We start from the raw sequence: 15,179 nt of genomic DNA, 5'->3' as shown, positions 1-15,179 counted from the left end.
TCAGCTTCTAAGGCATTACCAGGCAAGATCTGATTTAAAACTTCTTGTGCTTACAGGAATTATAAGAGGTCCAGATATTACAGGCGGCACATACCTGTAATTCCAATATTTCATGGCTCGGGCAGGGTGACTGCTAGTTCAAAGCTAGTCTAGGCTACATAATTAGGCCCTGCCTCCAAATAAATAAATAAATTAAATTAAATTAAAGGATGCATGAGGCCTGACCCCTAGGACTGAAGAAAGAAAGGGAGGCAGAGACGGGCTGATTTCTGTGAGTTTAAGGAAAAACCCTGTCTCAAAAAAGCAAACAAATAAAAAAAAGTTCTGGGTTTGGTCCCTAACATTGCAAAGCCAGACCTGTTGGTGAACACCTGTAACCTTAGCATTTGGAAGATATAGGAATAAAGATCGAAAGGTCAAAGTTACCTTTAGCTACATTGTGAGCCCAAAGCAAGCCTGGTCTTTAAAATAAAGACACATAAGAAGACCTGGTCTTTAAAATAAAAAGGGGGGAAGAACAGAAAACAAAACAAAAAACAAAACAAAAAAAACTTCCTTAACTTATCCTCACAAGCTTTAGAACAACAAAAGGCTAAGTTAAGAAATGAAATGTCTAGCTGGCAGTGGTGGTGCACGCCTTTAATCCCAGCTCTCAGGAGGCAGAGGCAGGCAAATCTGAGTTCAAGGCCAGCCTGGTCTACAGAACTAGTTCCAGGAGAGAAAACCTGTCTCCAAAAATCAAAAACCAACCAAATTAAAAAAAAAAAAAAAAAAAAAAAAAAGAAAATGTCTATCGAATCTGAGCCTGATAAAGGGTCCCCAAGAAGAAAGCCAGCCTCTCAAGCCCAGAGGCCACAAGAACCACATTTCCAAAGCTCCTCCTAGTCTGGAGACATGCTTGGACTGTTGCTTAGCAGCTGCTCCCATCCGTCTGGCACCTGCTGTCCGGGAGGGGTCAACATGCACCAACTTACTCGGTAGCACAAACACATCCACTCCCGTCTCCCTCTCTCGCTGGGACAGGCTGTGGAGGAGGAACATGACCGTGATGGCATGACGAAGGGCAGATAGAACTCCCTCTTGTTCTGTTTCCTTTCCATGGATAAAGTGGGAGGGAAATCTAACTACTTAGACATGACCATCTTAAAACAATGTGTCTGTCGTCAGATAAAAAACTGGCCTCTCCTGAAACTGGAAATTGTATAACCTACCTGTTTTGTGGGTCTTCTTCTGGAGTAAGGCCAGGGACAGGCATTCTTAGTTCTCAGAGAGCCTGAGACACTGGGAAATATGCCAGAGGCATTTGAAGTCAAAAGAAACCCTCAGGACCTTGTCACACTTAAGGAGCCACCAGAGATATACCTCAACATGCCCTGTATATACGTCCCCGCCCCCCAAATATTTCCAAAAGACGGTTCAACACTGGTTTCGTGGACACTGGTTAAACAAAGCGTACACTCTAGTTTCCTACCTTCATTCTAGAACTGCTATTGGGCACACAAATTCACAAATCATGTCACGTAACTGTAGTCCCCCTGAACGCAGGCTCGTGGGATGCAACACAGCAGAGTTCTAAAATCAGCTCACAGCAGACAGACTCACTTCAGAGATACACAGACCTTCATGCTATTACAATAATTTCATCTTCACAGTAAAAAAAAAAAAAAAAAAAAAAAAAAAAAAAGTCAGGAATTCCCAGAGAGGAGGAGACTCAGCCTGGCTGTCTGCTGTTGGGCAGTGCTGGTCATGAACACTGACAGTCCAAGGCTAATGGCTGAATCTCAGGGGAGGGCTGGAAGTTCACACTGAAAAGGCGGGGCACAATCAAACAGAGGCGCTTCCGCCTGGGAAGAGCCGCCAGTCCTTTCCAGACACATCAGAGGTATGTTGGCCAGCCAGGAGTCCCCGGGCTTCAGTCGGGGTCACAGAATGGCGTGGGACAGCGCCTGCTAACACTTTGCTCACAGAGCAACAGCTGTGCTTCCATGGTGATACAAGACAGTCCTGGGAACATGGACACTCAAGGCTGACCCTCTAGTCACCAAACATGGCAGTACACCAGGTTAAAATGTGTCCAGTCCAAAGTGACACTCGCCACAGGCCGTGCTGCCATTCCCGGTGCTGGGAGGTTGCAGGAGCGGGGAGCCTGCGTGTAAAGTCACCGTGGCAAGTAAGTCCCTGTGAGATTGTTCTGTGCAAACGGTGCAGTGGCTTCTTATTTTGGGAAATATCCCAAATGACAAGTGGCCACTGAATGATTAAATATCAGTTGAAATAAGGTAGTTTTAAAATGAAAGCTAATATTGCAACGCGAGTGAGGAAATAATGAGCTCGCTCTTCCGTCCGGCACATCAGCCTGTGCCTCACTTCTTCTTCCTCTTCTCCTGAACACACCGTGGACAGAACCTGTGACGAGAAAGACACGGCGTCAACCTTCCGCATCGCTTCTCCTGGCGCCCAGGACACCCAAGTACAGACTTCCTGCAACCCCCGGGGTAGCCAGACGACAGGGACAGCAAGTGAGAGGTGTCATCTTTCTGAGGAGAGCTGGCGGACTGGACATGCTGCGGACCGTGTGTGCAGACATGGTCTGGTAAGACACCAGCTCCTGAGACAGCCGCACTGGGCCCTGGAGCCCGTACGGGCCCCACAGGTCCAGTGCTGCGGGCCAGGCACACATCAGAGCCTCAGACAGTGTTCATGGACACTCAAGAACATGGCAGCCACTCGTGATCCAAAGGGTCTACCAACATCCCAAGTGGGAGACAGCTCTTTGACACACGCTGCAGCTGGCATCACTTCCTACCCGTGCTACAGTGACCGTGTCAGTTAGACCCTGTGTGTCCCTCTGAGGAAGCCCATGCTGGAAACCTACAGTAAGACACTGGAGCCCACCCCCAAGTTCTTCTGTCTGGCTTTGGGCCTAGCTCCAAGGTCGATGTAATACCCCAACAGTTTTGCCAGTGCTGTCCAACTCCCTACCTGGAGATCCTGCGAACGACGACACATGTCCAACTTGAACTCAAAGGTAGAAACCACTGCCTCACATAAGCCTGCTTTTTTTCCCTTTCCTTAACCAAGTAACCACCATCCATCAGCAGCCCAGCCATAAACCTGCTCACACACCCACTGCCAGAGCAGCCCAGCACACTCCCACAAGACATATGCGCAGCCAAGGCACCTGCCATATGGTTTGTTTGTTTATTTATTTATTTATTTATTTATTTATTAGCTTTTCAAGGCAGGGTTTCTCTGTGTAGCTTTACAGCCTGTCCTGAGAGTCACTCTGTAGACCAAGCTGGCCTCAAACTAGAGATCCGACTGCCTCTGCCTCCCGAGTCCTGGGATTAAAGGCGTGCGCACCACCACCCAGTAATATGAGGCAAGGAGCCATGCGCGGTAGGCATGCCCACTGAAGTGGGTGACATTCACACCACACACGTTACCAGTGCACTGACCAAAGCCCTTGCAACCCAGCATCCATCCCTCCTTTCCCAGGTGACTCTCAAACTAGGCACAGGCTGATCTACACACCGAGAACGTTACCATGAGATGCCCCAAGTGCTCCTGGAGGAAGGCCCAGTTCCTTCTAGTTCATTTTAAGAACATGCATCCATTCTTAACACACAAGTCAACGAAACGAGGTTTTTATTCAAATAAAACCTTGGGAACATCTTGAACAGTAAGTAGCCTCCTGCTGACTGGATGCAGGATGGACAAAGAATGCACAAGCCTCCTATGCTCTGGTAGATGGAGACCCCTGGAGGGAAAACAATTCTACAGCTACTTCTCCTGTTCTTCGTAATTCCCATCTTTCCCTGGAGACGAGCAACTGCTCTCCTAGTTTTTGCTTAAAATAACCTCCGCCCAACATGAGCCAGAGGGCGAAGGGGACAGAGTTCAGCGGTAAGTACTGGCATACTGGATGCACACCGGAGTGCATGGAGCCCTTCTTCAAGGGGCAATAGTGTAAATACTATACACACCCAGGCAAGCTGCGCAGTACATCTCTCTGTGTGTAAGTATGCCACCACCACCTCCAGCCCTCCCCAGCCAGGACCAACGATGCAGAAGTATGGAGACATACAAGTCCCAGAGCACCAGACAGGCTTGCCCAAGGCTGCAGTCACCCACATACTAACCACTTTCCTTTGGGCTTTGTGGTGAGATCCACGCAGGCAAAGTGAAACCACTCAATCGGACACTGCAAAGCAAGCGGAAAGCCTGGGTCACACCCGTGCACTCTGTACGTTAGGCACAGAAAGCCCGACAGCCACCCATCTCTACAAGGTTCGTCCCGTCAGCCTTTGAGGTCCACTCACATCTGGATTGTCACAGCCAATCATCTCCCCATAGGACACCTGGTGGCACAGACAGTATGTGGGCTCGTTCGGATCCACAGGCATGTCCAGCACATCAGAGGGGTGCACAGAAAGGATGCTGTCAGTAAACTCAGACCTGCAGGGAGAGAGAGGGTCTGCTGACCACAGGGTGACAGGGGAAAGGCAGTGTATGCACACGGCCACACTGCAGCCCTTCCACCAATGGCCCAGGGCGCCTCCACCCTGGAACAAAGATGCGTGCAGGTTCCTGTAAGGAAACAATCTATGACGACTCTGGGCTAATGATCATACATAAACTTGCTTCCGATTTTCTTTCTTTCTTGAGGGGTGGGAGAGAGGCAATTTGAGATAGGGTTTCTCTGTGGTTTTGGAGGCTGTCCTGGAACTAGCTCTTGTAGACCAGGCTGGTCTTGAACTCACAGATCCACCTGCCTCTGCCTCCCGAGTGCTGGGACTAAAGGCATGTGCCACCACAGCCCAGCAACTTCCAATTTTTTTGTTACTGGCACCTGGGAACAGTCTTAACACCTGTTACTGGGGTCCATTCACAAGGATAATCTCAAAAACCTTCCAGCCAAGTCTCTCCTGAGAATCTATAGTAAGGACAGTATGGTGTGCTTGTTCATAATCAGTTAAGAGTCCCTTGGACTAGAACCAGTCACAAACCTAGCAGCAGCAAACAGCAATCACACTACCATCATACCAGCAGAGGCCCTGGAGGCAGGCAGCGGGGGTTTGGGATTGCTAATAGCATTCACCAGCATCTAAATCCAACACCAGCCATTGCTGTCTACTGGGGACAAAGACCCCTCCAACCTCCCTTACTTTGGACCTCCCTTCTGTTGGCTGCCACCTCCTGGTAGGGACAAGAACATGGACCCTGCCGGCAGGCAGCTAAAATCTAAGAAGAGTAATCTGTGTCTCACCCAAGGCTGACCTAAGGGTGGAGGCATCCACCAGCCCTGCTATGCAATGGACAGCCCTCTTCCTCGACAAGGGACAGTGTATCCTCTGCATCTACCCAGGTCCCCTCACTCCAAACCACACATTGGCAGACTCTTACCCTCCATTGGGTTCCAAGTATCTACCCATTAACCTCACCCAGTTGCCCACCAGGCTAACAAGAGCCAGCTTGGTACACACTACCCTGCTCACTCCCCAGTGCCTGAAGCTGCCTCTGGTCTCTGAACAGCAGCCTAGCGAGAATCCTTCCCCTTCCCCTTCTAACTGCTGCCTGCACAGCCCAGCCCCACCCTTCACTGTAGAGCGGGACACTTGACTTACTCTTCACATGCCTTTCAAATGACAGTGCAAACTATAGGGCGGTCTGGACAGTATAATCCCTATACCTATAGCACCACTATTCCTACTCACACTGAACTGGGCATGCATAGTGATGAATAAATATGGCCAGTTTCCATGAGGGCTATGGCAAACGCAAGGCACGACCCAGCTGCAGACAGGAAGCAAGACACAGGAGCCGGGGCTCCTAGCCTCTGAATCCCTAAGTGGTCCCCAGGTCATTACAGTGCGTCTACATTCTAGTCCAACACCTAGAAGGCTCTGGAACCTGGGCCTCTCCTTAGCAGGTAACCCATGCTTTCACAGAAACGTCATAAAAACACATCTGAGTCCAAGTGCTCTACAATAAGGCTTTCAAGTGACCCCCAGGAGGTCCCTCAAGTGGGAAACTTTCTTAAAGACCCGACACTCTGCCTTGCCTCCTGGCCTCAGTGGTCTTGGTGTGGCCTACTGTCAATCGGCACCATGCAGCCCTCTGTGGCAGCAAGCCAAGCCCAGAAGTGTGCCCGCCTCTGCTGCTCCAGCTACATGGAACTTTCCCACAGGAAGATCCACCGTCCAGCTATCACAGGAAGGGAAGCCACAGCCATTCAGCCGTCACGTGACCTGCAGCTTAGACTCTCCAGGTCCAGTCAGTCAGGTGTAGGGATACCCATCTTTAATGCAGCACTTGGAAAGCTGAGGCAGGAGGAGCCTGAGTTCGAAACTACAAAGGAAGTTCAAGGCTAGCCTGTACATACTAGAACCCTGTCTCAGAAGTAGAACCAGAGGAGAGTGCAGAAGAGGTTGAGAAGACTACCTAGTAAGTAGTAGCCCACAGGCAGTCCCTCTCCCTTGGACACGTTGACTGGCCCAGGCCCCTAGCCAGGTAAGCTCCCTTCCCCAGATGTGGCCAGGAAACTCACTCCAGACATGACCACCCATGGGCTTCCCTAACAATCCAGGTAACCCAGGAGGGACCCAGCTGCTTGTCCAAGCTTTAGAAGAAGGGATGGAAGAAGAAACTGACCCCTTTGTTTCCACAGCCAGGAAAGCAGGCCCTGGGGCAGCCAACGAACTAAACACTGACCTTAGCTTATAGGACCTTACATGGGAATCAGATGGGTCTGGCAGTTCTAGGAAGGTAACTCTGCCTGATACCCATCCTCTGGCCAAGAGGCCACTGAGCCACGAGAACCTGACTGTGCACTGCTCCAAGTCCCCCATGGAAAATGACGGCCACCGCCAAACTACAACTGAAATATTTAGTCCTGCTCATCTAGGTCATGAAAAAAACCCACCAGACACAGGCTAGGGACAAAGACTGCACCAAGCTCCCCCCATACAGCACGTCCAGGACTTCAGTGCTTGGGCTATCTCCGGATGCCTACTCCATGGAAGGTGCTCTGGCATCAGATGTCGAGGCCTGAGCCACTTGTTCCAGCAGTCTCCCCAGGCAGAACATATGCAAATTGGGATAGCGGCCCGGACAGGAAATGGGCCAAGGCAAAGTCGATAGAGAGCAGGTATCCTATCACTGCCCCAGCCAACCACCCCTACAGGGAGCCCAGCAAACAGGGCCGCAAGCAGTGACTGTCTCCTAAGCCTTCAACATAACTGAACAGCCTGCCTCACCTGGGGGTGCTGAGGTTTGAGGAGCGGTTACCATGCCTGCCTCACACCTGAGGCCTAGGCGGGATGCTCCGGCCAGCGGGTACTGGCTTCTCCACAACCCAGACAGCCCTACACTGGGCTCCTCATGCTGAAGACACTCAGTGAAGAAGGCAGCAGCAGGAATGAATGTCTGTGCAATCCCAGAAGCACGGCCTCTGGGGAAGAAAGGAGCGGCCATCGAGCTGCCACCCACGCGTCACAAAGTTCGAACCACCTTACAGGCAGCAGGAGTCTGGAACAATGGAGCTGGGCGATCTGCAGCAGGAGAGGGGATGCTCAGCCCCTAGACTGGGCAGAAAGGCTGGCCCAGCTATCAACGCAACACTTTAGGATCTACGTGTGGTAGCCGTGTACACCCAGGATACTGAGTATGAGAGTTAAATGAGCTATATAGATGTCAACAAAGACAGAGTGACAATCCCGAGCTCTAGAGCCTTCGAGACCAGGAGACCAGGGCTTGTTCTCACAGCCAGTCTGTCCTCAAGCCAGAAGCAGTGTGGGCAGTACGAAGCTGACTTATAGAACAGATACACAGCCTTCCGAGATGTTAAAGCTGACAGGAAAGAACTCAAAGTAGCATCATAAGTAAATTAATACTCAGCACTCATTGCTTTATGGCCAAAGAATAAGACCTTAGATCTTATTAAAAAAAAAAAAAAAAAAAGGAGCCAAATCTGTATTTTTAAGAAGGGAATCGGGGCTGAAGAGATGGCTCTCAGAGGTTAAAAGCACTGGCTGCTCTTCCAGTGGTCCTGAGTTCAACTCCCAGAAACCACACGGTGGCTCACAGCCATCTGTAATGAGATCTGGTGCCCTCTTCTGCCCTGTACACATAATAAATAAATACATCTTAAAAAAGAAGGGAGTCAGACAAACAGGTGCTCTGGGACTGAAAGCTACCGTCTGTAGTATCCATACACACAAATTGCTAACCTATAGTCTAATCCTCTCCCAAGAGAGCAGGCAGCTGTGACCACAGCTGCACAGACAGCGTGGCCCACTGGTGGAGGTACTGGTTAGATCCACACTTGGTGGACTATTAAAGAAAAAGCTGAGGGCATTAAGGCAGGAGGAAGACTTACTGGAAAGAAGGAGTCCGGCAGGAGTGGAGTGGAGTGTGCGGGGCTAAGTTCGTATGATCAAAATACATTACATACAAGTATGAAACTGTCAAAGACTACTTTTTTTTTAAATTTAAAGTTAAAGATGTAGGGCCTGTACTCTAAGTACTTAAGACACTAAGGGCAAAAGATCATTAGTTCAAGGGCAGCCTGGGCCAACACACACACCACACACACAGCCACACTGTGCTTAACATATGCAAGGCGCGGGGTTCCACTCAATGCACTAAGAAGTTCAATAACCAGTCCCCCCCCCCCCCCCCCCGTTAAGGAGAACTAGCTCCCTGGCTTTCCCCAGGACCCACGGTCACTCCACTTCACCATTTCCCCTCTGGTCCAAACATCATCGCAGTGAACTAGCACAATGCCTCTGGCAAGAGACAGTGGGGGACGGTCGTGAAGAGTTTCAAGGTAAGTGACACGTGTGAATGTAGTCACCTAGTTTAACACCAACCATGTACAAAACACGCATCCATGTATAAGGCCACCATCAACAGTAAGCTCAGCTAGTTAAAGGACGGCTTCGACCCAGCACTGTCCCAGAGCGCAGCATTCTCCTGACACCCAGGGGGGCACACACACCAACTCGGAGGAGGAGGGGGCCGTCACTGCCTCAAACAGAACTGGCCTTCTGCACACAGACGTTCGGACTCCTGCAGCCCCCGTCGATTCTGACCACCAAGGATATGAAGATTGCCCAATGGCCATCGCGAGCCTTCTCCCTGCTGCTCGAAAGATGCTGTTCCGTTGGGAAGAGACGGTGGGAGCATCTTACCCGCTTTTATGCTTCTTTTTCTTTGGAGTGTCCTCTTCTGATGTTCTCCTGCCTCGGCCCCGGGAGCTTCTCTTTTCTTTCTGACTCCGGCCTTCTGAAGGACAAAGACCCCACTGTCATCACAGAACAGACCCAAGAGGAGCAAGATTCACCCAGACTCATTTGCCATCATCATTCAGATGAAAGCCTTCAAAACTGCAATCCCTAGCAAACAGAACATCAGCCAACTTGCTTTTCAAGCTTCGTGGTCCAGAGCTTTCAAAGTCACTTCCGTCCATTCTGTCTTTCAGGTCAGCCTCAAAGCGGGCCAGGTCAGCATCAAGCCTTCGGATGTGTTTATCCACCTGCAAAAGGACACTTGAAAATGAAGGCAGGGATGCAGCTCAGAGGCTCAGCACTCGCCGGGTATGCACAAGGCCCTGGATTAGGTCTCCCCAGCACCCCAAGAAAACGACAACAAACAAGCAATGGCTCTACCGACAAGCAAGACAACCGGCCCCAAAAAACAAGATCATGGGAGCAGGCCCAGGTGAAGACCCCCAATGTATCCATCCTCTCTCTTCGCTCCCAACTCCCAGCCTAGCTGGGAACACACTCCCTTTCCCTTCTGTGGCTGGCGGCGAAGGCAGGGCCCGAGCCCGTGCCCCGCCCTGCACTCACCATCTCGTAGGTCTGCATGGCCAGCTGCACCTTGTCATCACTGTACTCCCGGCACTTGCTGTAGGCGCTCTGGATCTTCTGCAGGTGCTCCACACGCTGGTCTGAAGACAGAGTCTTCACCGTGGAAATATACTCCGCAGCCAGGATGTCAATCTCTGCTTTCTTATCTAACGGGGACAGGTGAGGGGGCGCGTGAGAAGTGATGCACGAGGTGGAGCGACATGCATCCAGGACGCTGGCGGGAGCGTCACTGCATGTCAGTGTGCACTGTGTGGTGCAGCACCTTACCCAGGGCAGACCCAGCACAAGTTGTCCAGCAAGCAGTCAAGCTGCCCGCTGACTCTCCTGAACAGCACATTTTAGGGTTATCTGCCTAGCTCCAGGTGCACAACTTAGTCACATTACCAGAGGGGAAGCACTTAGGAAAACTCACACAGCAGCCAGAGGCAAAAGTCAATGCAAACATCCAACCCACAGTAAGACTAGTCAGGACACCCCGCCCGCAGCACAAGGTGACTCACAACCCTCTGGCTGACTCCAACTCAGCTGACAGTGAACAGAGCAAAACCTGTAAAAACGCCCGCATGCTCCCACTGAAGCAGCAGCAACGGCAGAGGAGAGGAGGGGACAACTCTGCTCTAACCCAGAAGTGGGGTTTCTTCAGATGAAGCCATTAACATGCAGTTCAGAGCAAGTTAACTTACACACAAAAATCAATAGCCTTATCATGTCAAATTGCCTTCCAGACACAAATTTTCTTCTGTTTAGACTCAAATTGCACCCACCGAAGATAGTTCATTACAGATGTGAACATTCCAAGACTGAAGAACATAAAAATCCAAAATACTTCTGCTCCAAAGCATTTTGGATAAGGAATACTCACTTATAAACAATGCAGAAATAGGGAAAAAGTTTAAAGGAGAAAAGCAACAAATATTCTGACTGAAAAGGACAACAGTTGAAAAGCTATGATAAGACTCTGTGTAGGAAGTCAGGAAATGGGCCAGGGAGATGGCTCAGTGGATACATGGCTGCTATAAATGCCTAAGGACCTGAGTCCAAATCCCCCAGACACCACTTAAAACACAAGTGTGGTAGCTCGTGCATCTGTAATCCCAACGCACTTACTGGGAGACAGGTGCCAGAGACTGGGAAATCCCAGCTAGCCTGATAATACGCATCAATGAACAAGAAAAGAGACCTTGTCTCAAACCAGGCAGAAGGTGAAGCCTGAACCCAAGGCTGTCCTGTCCTCTGACCCCTACCATGACCCCTCTGACTTGCCATGGCAAGTGCATATCCTCACACATGTGTACACACACATCCAACACACACAGAGATTAAAAAAAAAAAAACCATACACAAAATCTATAGCAGAGTTAAAAACACCAGCACAACCAGGCAGTGATGGCACACGTCTTTAATTCCAGCACTTGGGAGACAGAGGCAGGAGAATCTCTGGGAATTTGAGGCCAGCCTGGTCTACAGAGTGATTTATAGGACAGGCTCCAAAGCTAGAGAAACCCTGTCTTGAAAAATCAAAAAGAAAAAAACAAAAAAAAACAAAAAAAAAAACCACACCGCAACAACAACAACAACAAACAAACCAGCAGCAGCACTCTCCTCCCTACCCTATGCTCATGCACTCAGGAGGCTACGGGAAGGTACAGGGCCAGCCTAGGCCACAGAACAAGATCCTGTCTCAAAATAAATGCATGTACTTGAGATGGGCATCGTGGCACACATCTTATATGCCAGCATTCAGGAGGCAGATGCAGGTGGATCCCTATGAGTTTGGGATCAGCCTGGTCTACACAGTCAGTTCCAGGCCAGCCAAGGTTATAGAGCAAGACCTTGTCTCAAAAAACAACAACGAAAAGTACCAAGCCAGACAGTGGTGCACGCCCTTAGTCCCAGCACTCAGGAAGCAGAGGCAGGCGGATCTCTGTGAGTTCGAGGCCAACCTGGTCAACAAAGTGAGTTCCAGACCAGCCAGGACCGTTACACAGAGAAACTTGTCTCAATGAACAATGACAAGAAGTACCAGCACTGCCTCCAAGACAGTGTACACTGCAGACCCTTGAGAGCTCTGACACCTCATGTCCTTTACCATCTCTCTCCCTGACCAACGGTCAAAGTCCAGCTTAGGCTACACCCACCTTCCGTTCTCTGGTCTAGCTCTCTCATCAACTGGAAGTTCCTCTGAAGTTCACAGGGAAGGTTCTCAATGCCTGAAAAGAGACATGAAAGTGCTGTACTTCTCAGAGGACAAAAATCTGCCCCCAGGGGTGGAGGAATGGCTCCGCTGTTAAGAGCACTTACTGCTCTCCCAGAGGACCCAAGCTAGATTAGCATGACCTATGCGAAAGCTCACAGGCACCTGTAACTGCAGCCCTAAGGGATCTGATGCCCTCTCTGTACACATGTGATGCATAGACATACATGTAGGCAAAACACACATATACATAAAATAAAAGATAGGGAAAAAAATCAGTAGCAATAAAATCTCCAAGGCCCTCCAGTTAGGGGACTGAAATGATTAAGACCATTTTAGGGGCAGGTACCAACAGGCTGACAGTTTCAGAAGCACTGGCAGCTCAAAGGGAGATGCAGGAACCTGTCCCCAGCATACACAGATGTGGAGGACAGCAGCAATTCCTCCCCTGAGTCACGCCTTCCCCCACCCCCACACACCCCCAAGCCACACCACTCCCTGAAGTGCATCCTCCAAAGCTCAAGCTTTGATTTCTCCAACCTTGTCCTGAACACCTACTGCACCAGGAACCGTGCGTAGACCAGGCAATCCCAAGACATGCTCTCTCTGCTCGGCCCGACACATCAGCCTCTAGCCACACATCGGCGAACACGGGGAAAATCAAGCAGTGCCACTCACTGAGCGGCTCACCAGTCAGTCCCTGTGGTTAGGCTGAGCTGGTTAGCAAACCAGCCCGTGCCACTTTCCTGCTTGTCCACCTGAACTAGTAACCCTTCAGCAGACTCCAGCTGCCTTCTGGGTCTTGTCACACTCCACTCTCCACAGCCAACGAGGCCAGCATTGTAGGCCTACATCTTAGAAAACTTGCTGTAACTTCCTGAGCTCACCGGGATTTCCATCCACAGCCTGACTCCCCTGGCCCCGGCAGCGTTCTACCCTCTCCTCTCAGAGAGAGGGACTTTTATCTGCAGTCTCCAGATCTACACTTATTCCCAGGCCTTCTTTAGAAAGAGGGGGGAGTACTGGAGATGGCTCGGTGGTTAAGAGCACTGGCTGCTCTTCCAGGGGACCCAGGTTCAATTCCCAGAATCCACCCGGCAGCTCATTGCTATCTGTAACTCCTGTTCCAGGGGTTCCGCCTACCCTCACACAAACCAAACACCAATGTACCTCAAATAAAAACAAACTGGTTAAAGAGACAAAATTAAGAAGGGTGGGAAGTATGCCCCAACTATCGGTGAGTTGTGGAGAAACGGGGCTCCTGCCCACAGGTGGCACAGGGCAGGTGGGGAGAGCAGACAGCAGCCATCACGACGCCAGCACCGAAACGAACCCATCTTGGATCCACAGTGGAATGCCCACCGCAGGGGCATCGGAATGAATGGAGACCCACTTCCCCAGCCGTGCCACATAGTCGAAGCTGGGGGGGGGCCCCACTGGCTTGACCCACATCCCTACAAAGGGTCTCAATTCCTCACATGTGGGAAACAACCCTCTCAATTATCGCCGGGAGTCAATGTCACCGTCTATAAACAAACGGAGGAAGGCATGCCTGGGATGTCAAAGACCAGCCCGCTCGTTACACAGGACACCCTCCCTTGCTGGGCTGGCTTGTGGCAACACAAGTTTCCCGCGAAAAGGACGCACCCCGCCAGCCCAGCGCCCCCTACTACCGTTCCTCCAAAGGCAAACGCCACCAGCAGCAGCTTAAGAAGGGGCGAGCCTCCCCAAGCAAGACTGGAGGGGAGGGGCTCGGGGCGTGGCCGGCGCCGGGGGTGTGGCCGAAGCGGGGAGGGCGGGCTGAGCCGCAGGCCCCGCCCCCCGTGACGCACCTGGAATTGGCGCGGCGGAGGCGGCGGGACCCCCGCGCCGCGCCCCACGCCCTCCACCCACGGCCCGGCCCCAGACCGGCCGTGAGCCCCCACTGTCCCCGGGGCCAGTCCCCGTCCGCGACCGCACCCCGGAGCCCCGCACGGGTGGCGGAGGGCCAGGGGCGGCGGCGGCGCAGGCCCGCGAGGGCGGCGGCTCGGCCAGGGTGCTTACTGTCCAGGTAGTGCTCCAAGTACATGGCAGTCGCCATCTTCGCTGCGGCCACGCTCGGGGTCTGCGCGAGCGGGCGGTGCCGCGGACTCGGGGCGGGGCGGGGCGGGGCGGCGCCGCGCGCTCACTATTCATGAGCCGCGCGCGCCAATTGGCCGGAGGAGGGGCGGGGCGCGCCAGGGCCCACCCCCATGCTTCCGGCCGGCTGCGGTCGCCAGGCGGCGCTGTGGGGCTTTCCCTGAGGGAATCCTTGTGGGCGATGGAGTCGGTTCGCAGTTTGCAATGCGGAACTCTTGCTGCCCGCCGCCCAGTTCCGCGCCTTGGCCGTGCCCTGTCCAGTGCTTGCCTGCAGACCTCGCGTGCACGTGCGCCGGCTCCTAGCTTCACCTTCCGGCAGACACCTGCCGCTCGCCGGGCGTTCTTCAGACCTGGGGTCTGGCCGAGCCGAGAGTCGGTGCGAGCTGACTGTGGGGTCTCGATGCTGGCAGCATGGTCCTTCAGGAACGAGACACACACACACACAGCAGGGTATACACACACACAGCATGATCCTCCTGGAGACACGCACACACACACACACACAGCATGATCCTCCGGGAGACACACACACACACTGATGCTCTTTGTTACTGTTTAGCCCCAAAGAGGCTTGCCCACACCGGACCTGAGAGTCTTGACCCACACGTGGTGAAGAGGCCAAGCACGCCTTGATGCCTGCAAAAAAAAAAAAAAAAAAAAAAAAGAAAAGAAAAGAAAAAAAAAAAAAAAAAAAAACTAGAAAAGCTGGGCGTGGTGGCACGAGCCTTTTAAACCCAGCAGGTGGATCTCCAAGACCTGTCCTAGTATACATAGCATGTTCCATGCCCGCCCAGAATAACTAGACCTCGAGACAAATTAAGAAGAAGAAAAAAAAAAAAAAAAAGTGGGGAGAGTTAGCAGTTAGCGAGGCTGTGGTGGCACACGCCTTAATCCCAGCACAGCAGAGGCAGGCAGATCTCTGAGTTCGAGATTAGTCTGGTCTACAGGGTGAGTTCAGGACAGCAACGGCTACACAGAGAAAACCCTGTCTC

The 15,179-nt window shown here is 51.9% G+C and overlaps 1 protein-coding gene across 1 annotated transcript; it reads right to left on the bottom strand.

Annotated features, from left to right (window-relative positions):
• Positions 1–1,093: 1,093 nt before the first annotated feature.
• Positions 1,094–14,211, bottom strand: Ing5 (inhibitor of growth family member 5). The gene is made up of 8 exons (XM_051190849.1): positions 14,113–14,211; positions 12,014–12,085; positions 9,855–10,021; positions 9,427–9,538; positions 9,195–9,288; positions 4,323–4,458; positions 4,143–4,204; positions 1,094–2,406 (listed from the first exon to the last, which is right to left on the bottom strand). The coding sequence occupies exons 1-8, from the start codon at positions 14,147–14,149 to the stop codon at positions 2,364–2,366; spliced, it is 723 nt and encodes a 240-aa protein (XP_051046806.1). The 5' UTR covers positions 14,150–14,211; the 3' UTR covers positions 1,094–2,363.
• Positions 14,212–15,179: the final 968 nt, after the last annotated feature.

The sequence above is a fragment of the Phodopus roborovskii genome, unplaced genomic scaffold, assembly GCF_943737965.1.
Source record: "Phodopus roborovskii unplaced genomic scaffold, PHOROB, whole genome shotgun sequence".
NCBI classification, from domain to species: domain Eukaryota; kingdom Metazoa; phylum Chordata; class Mammalia; order Rodentia; family Cricetidae; genus Phodopus; species Phodopus roborovskii.
The sequence above is the reverse complement of the archived record's forward strand: the minus strand, read 5'-3'. Positions and strand labels throughout refer to the sequence as shown.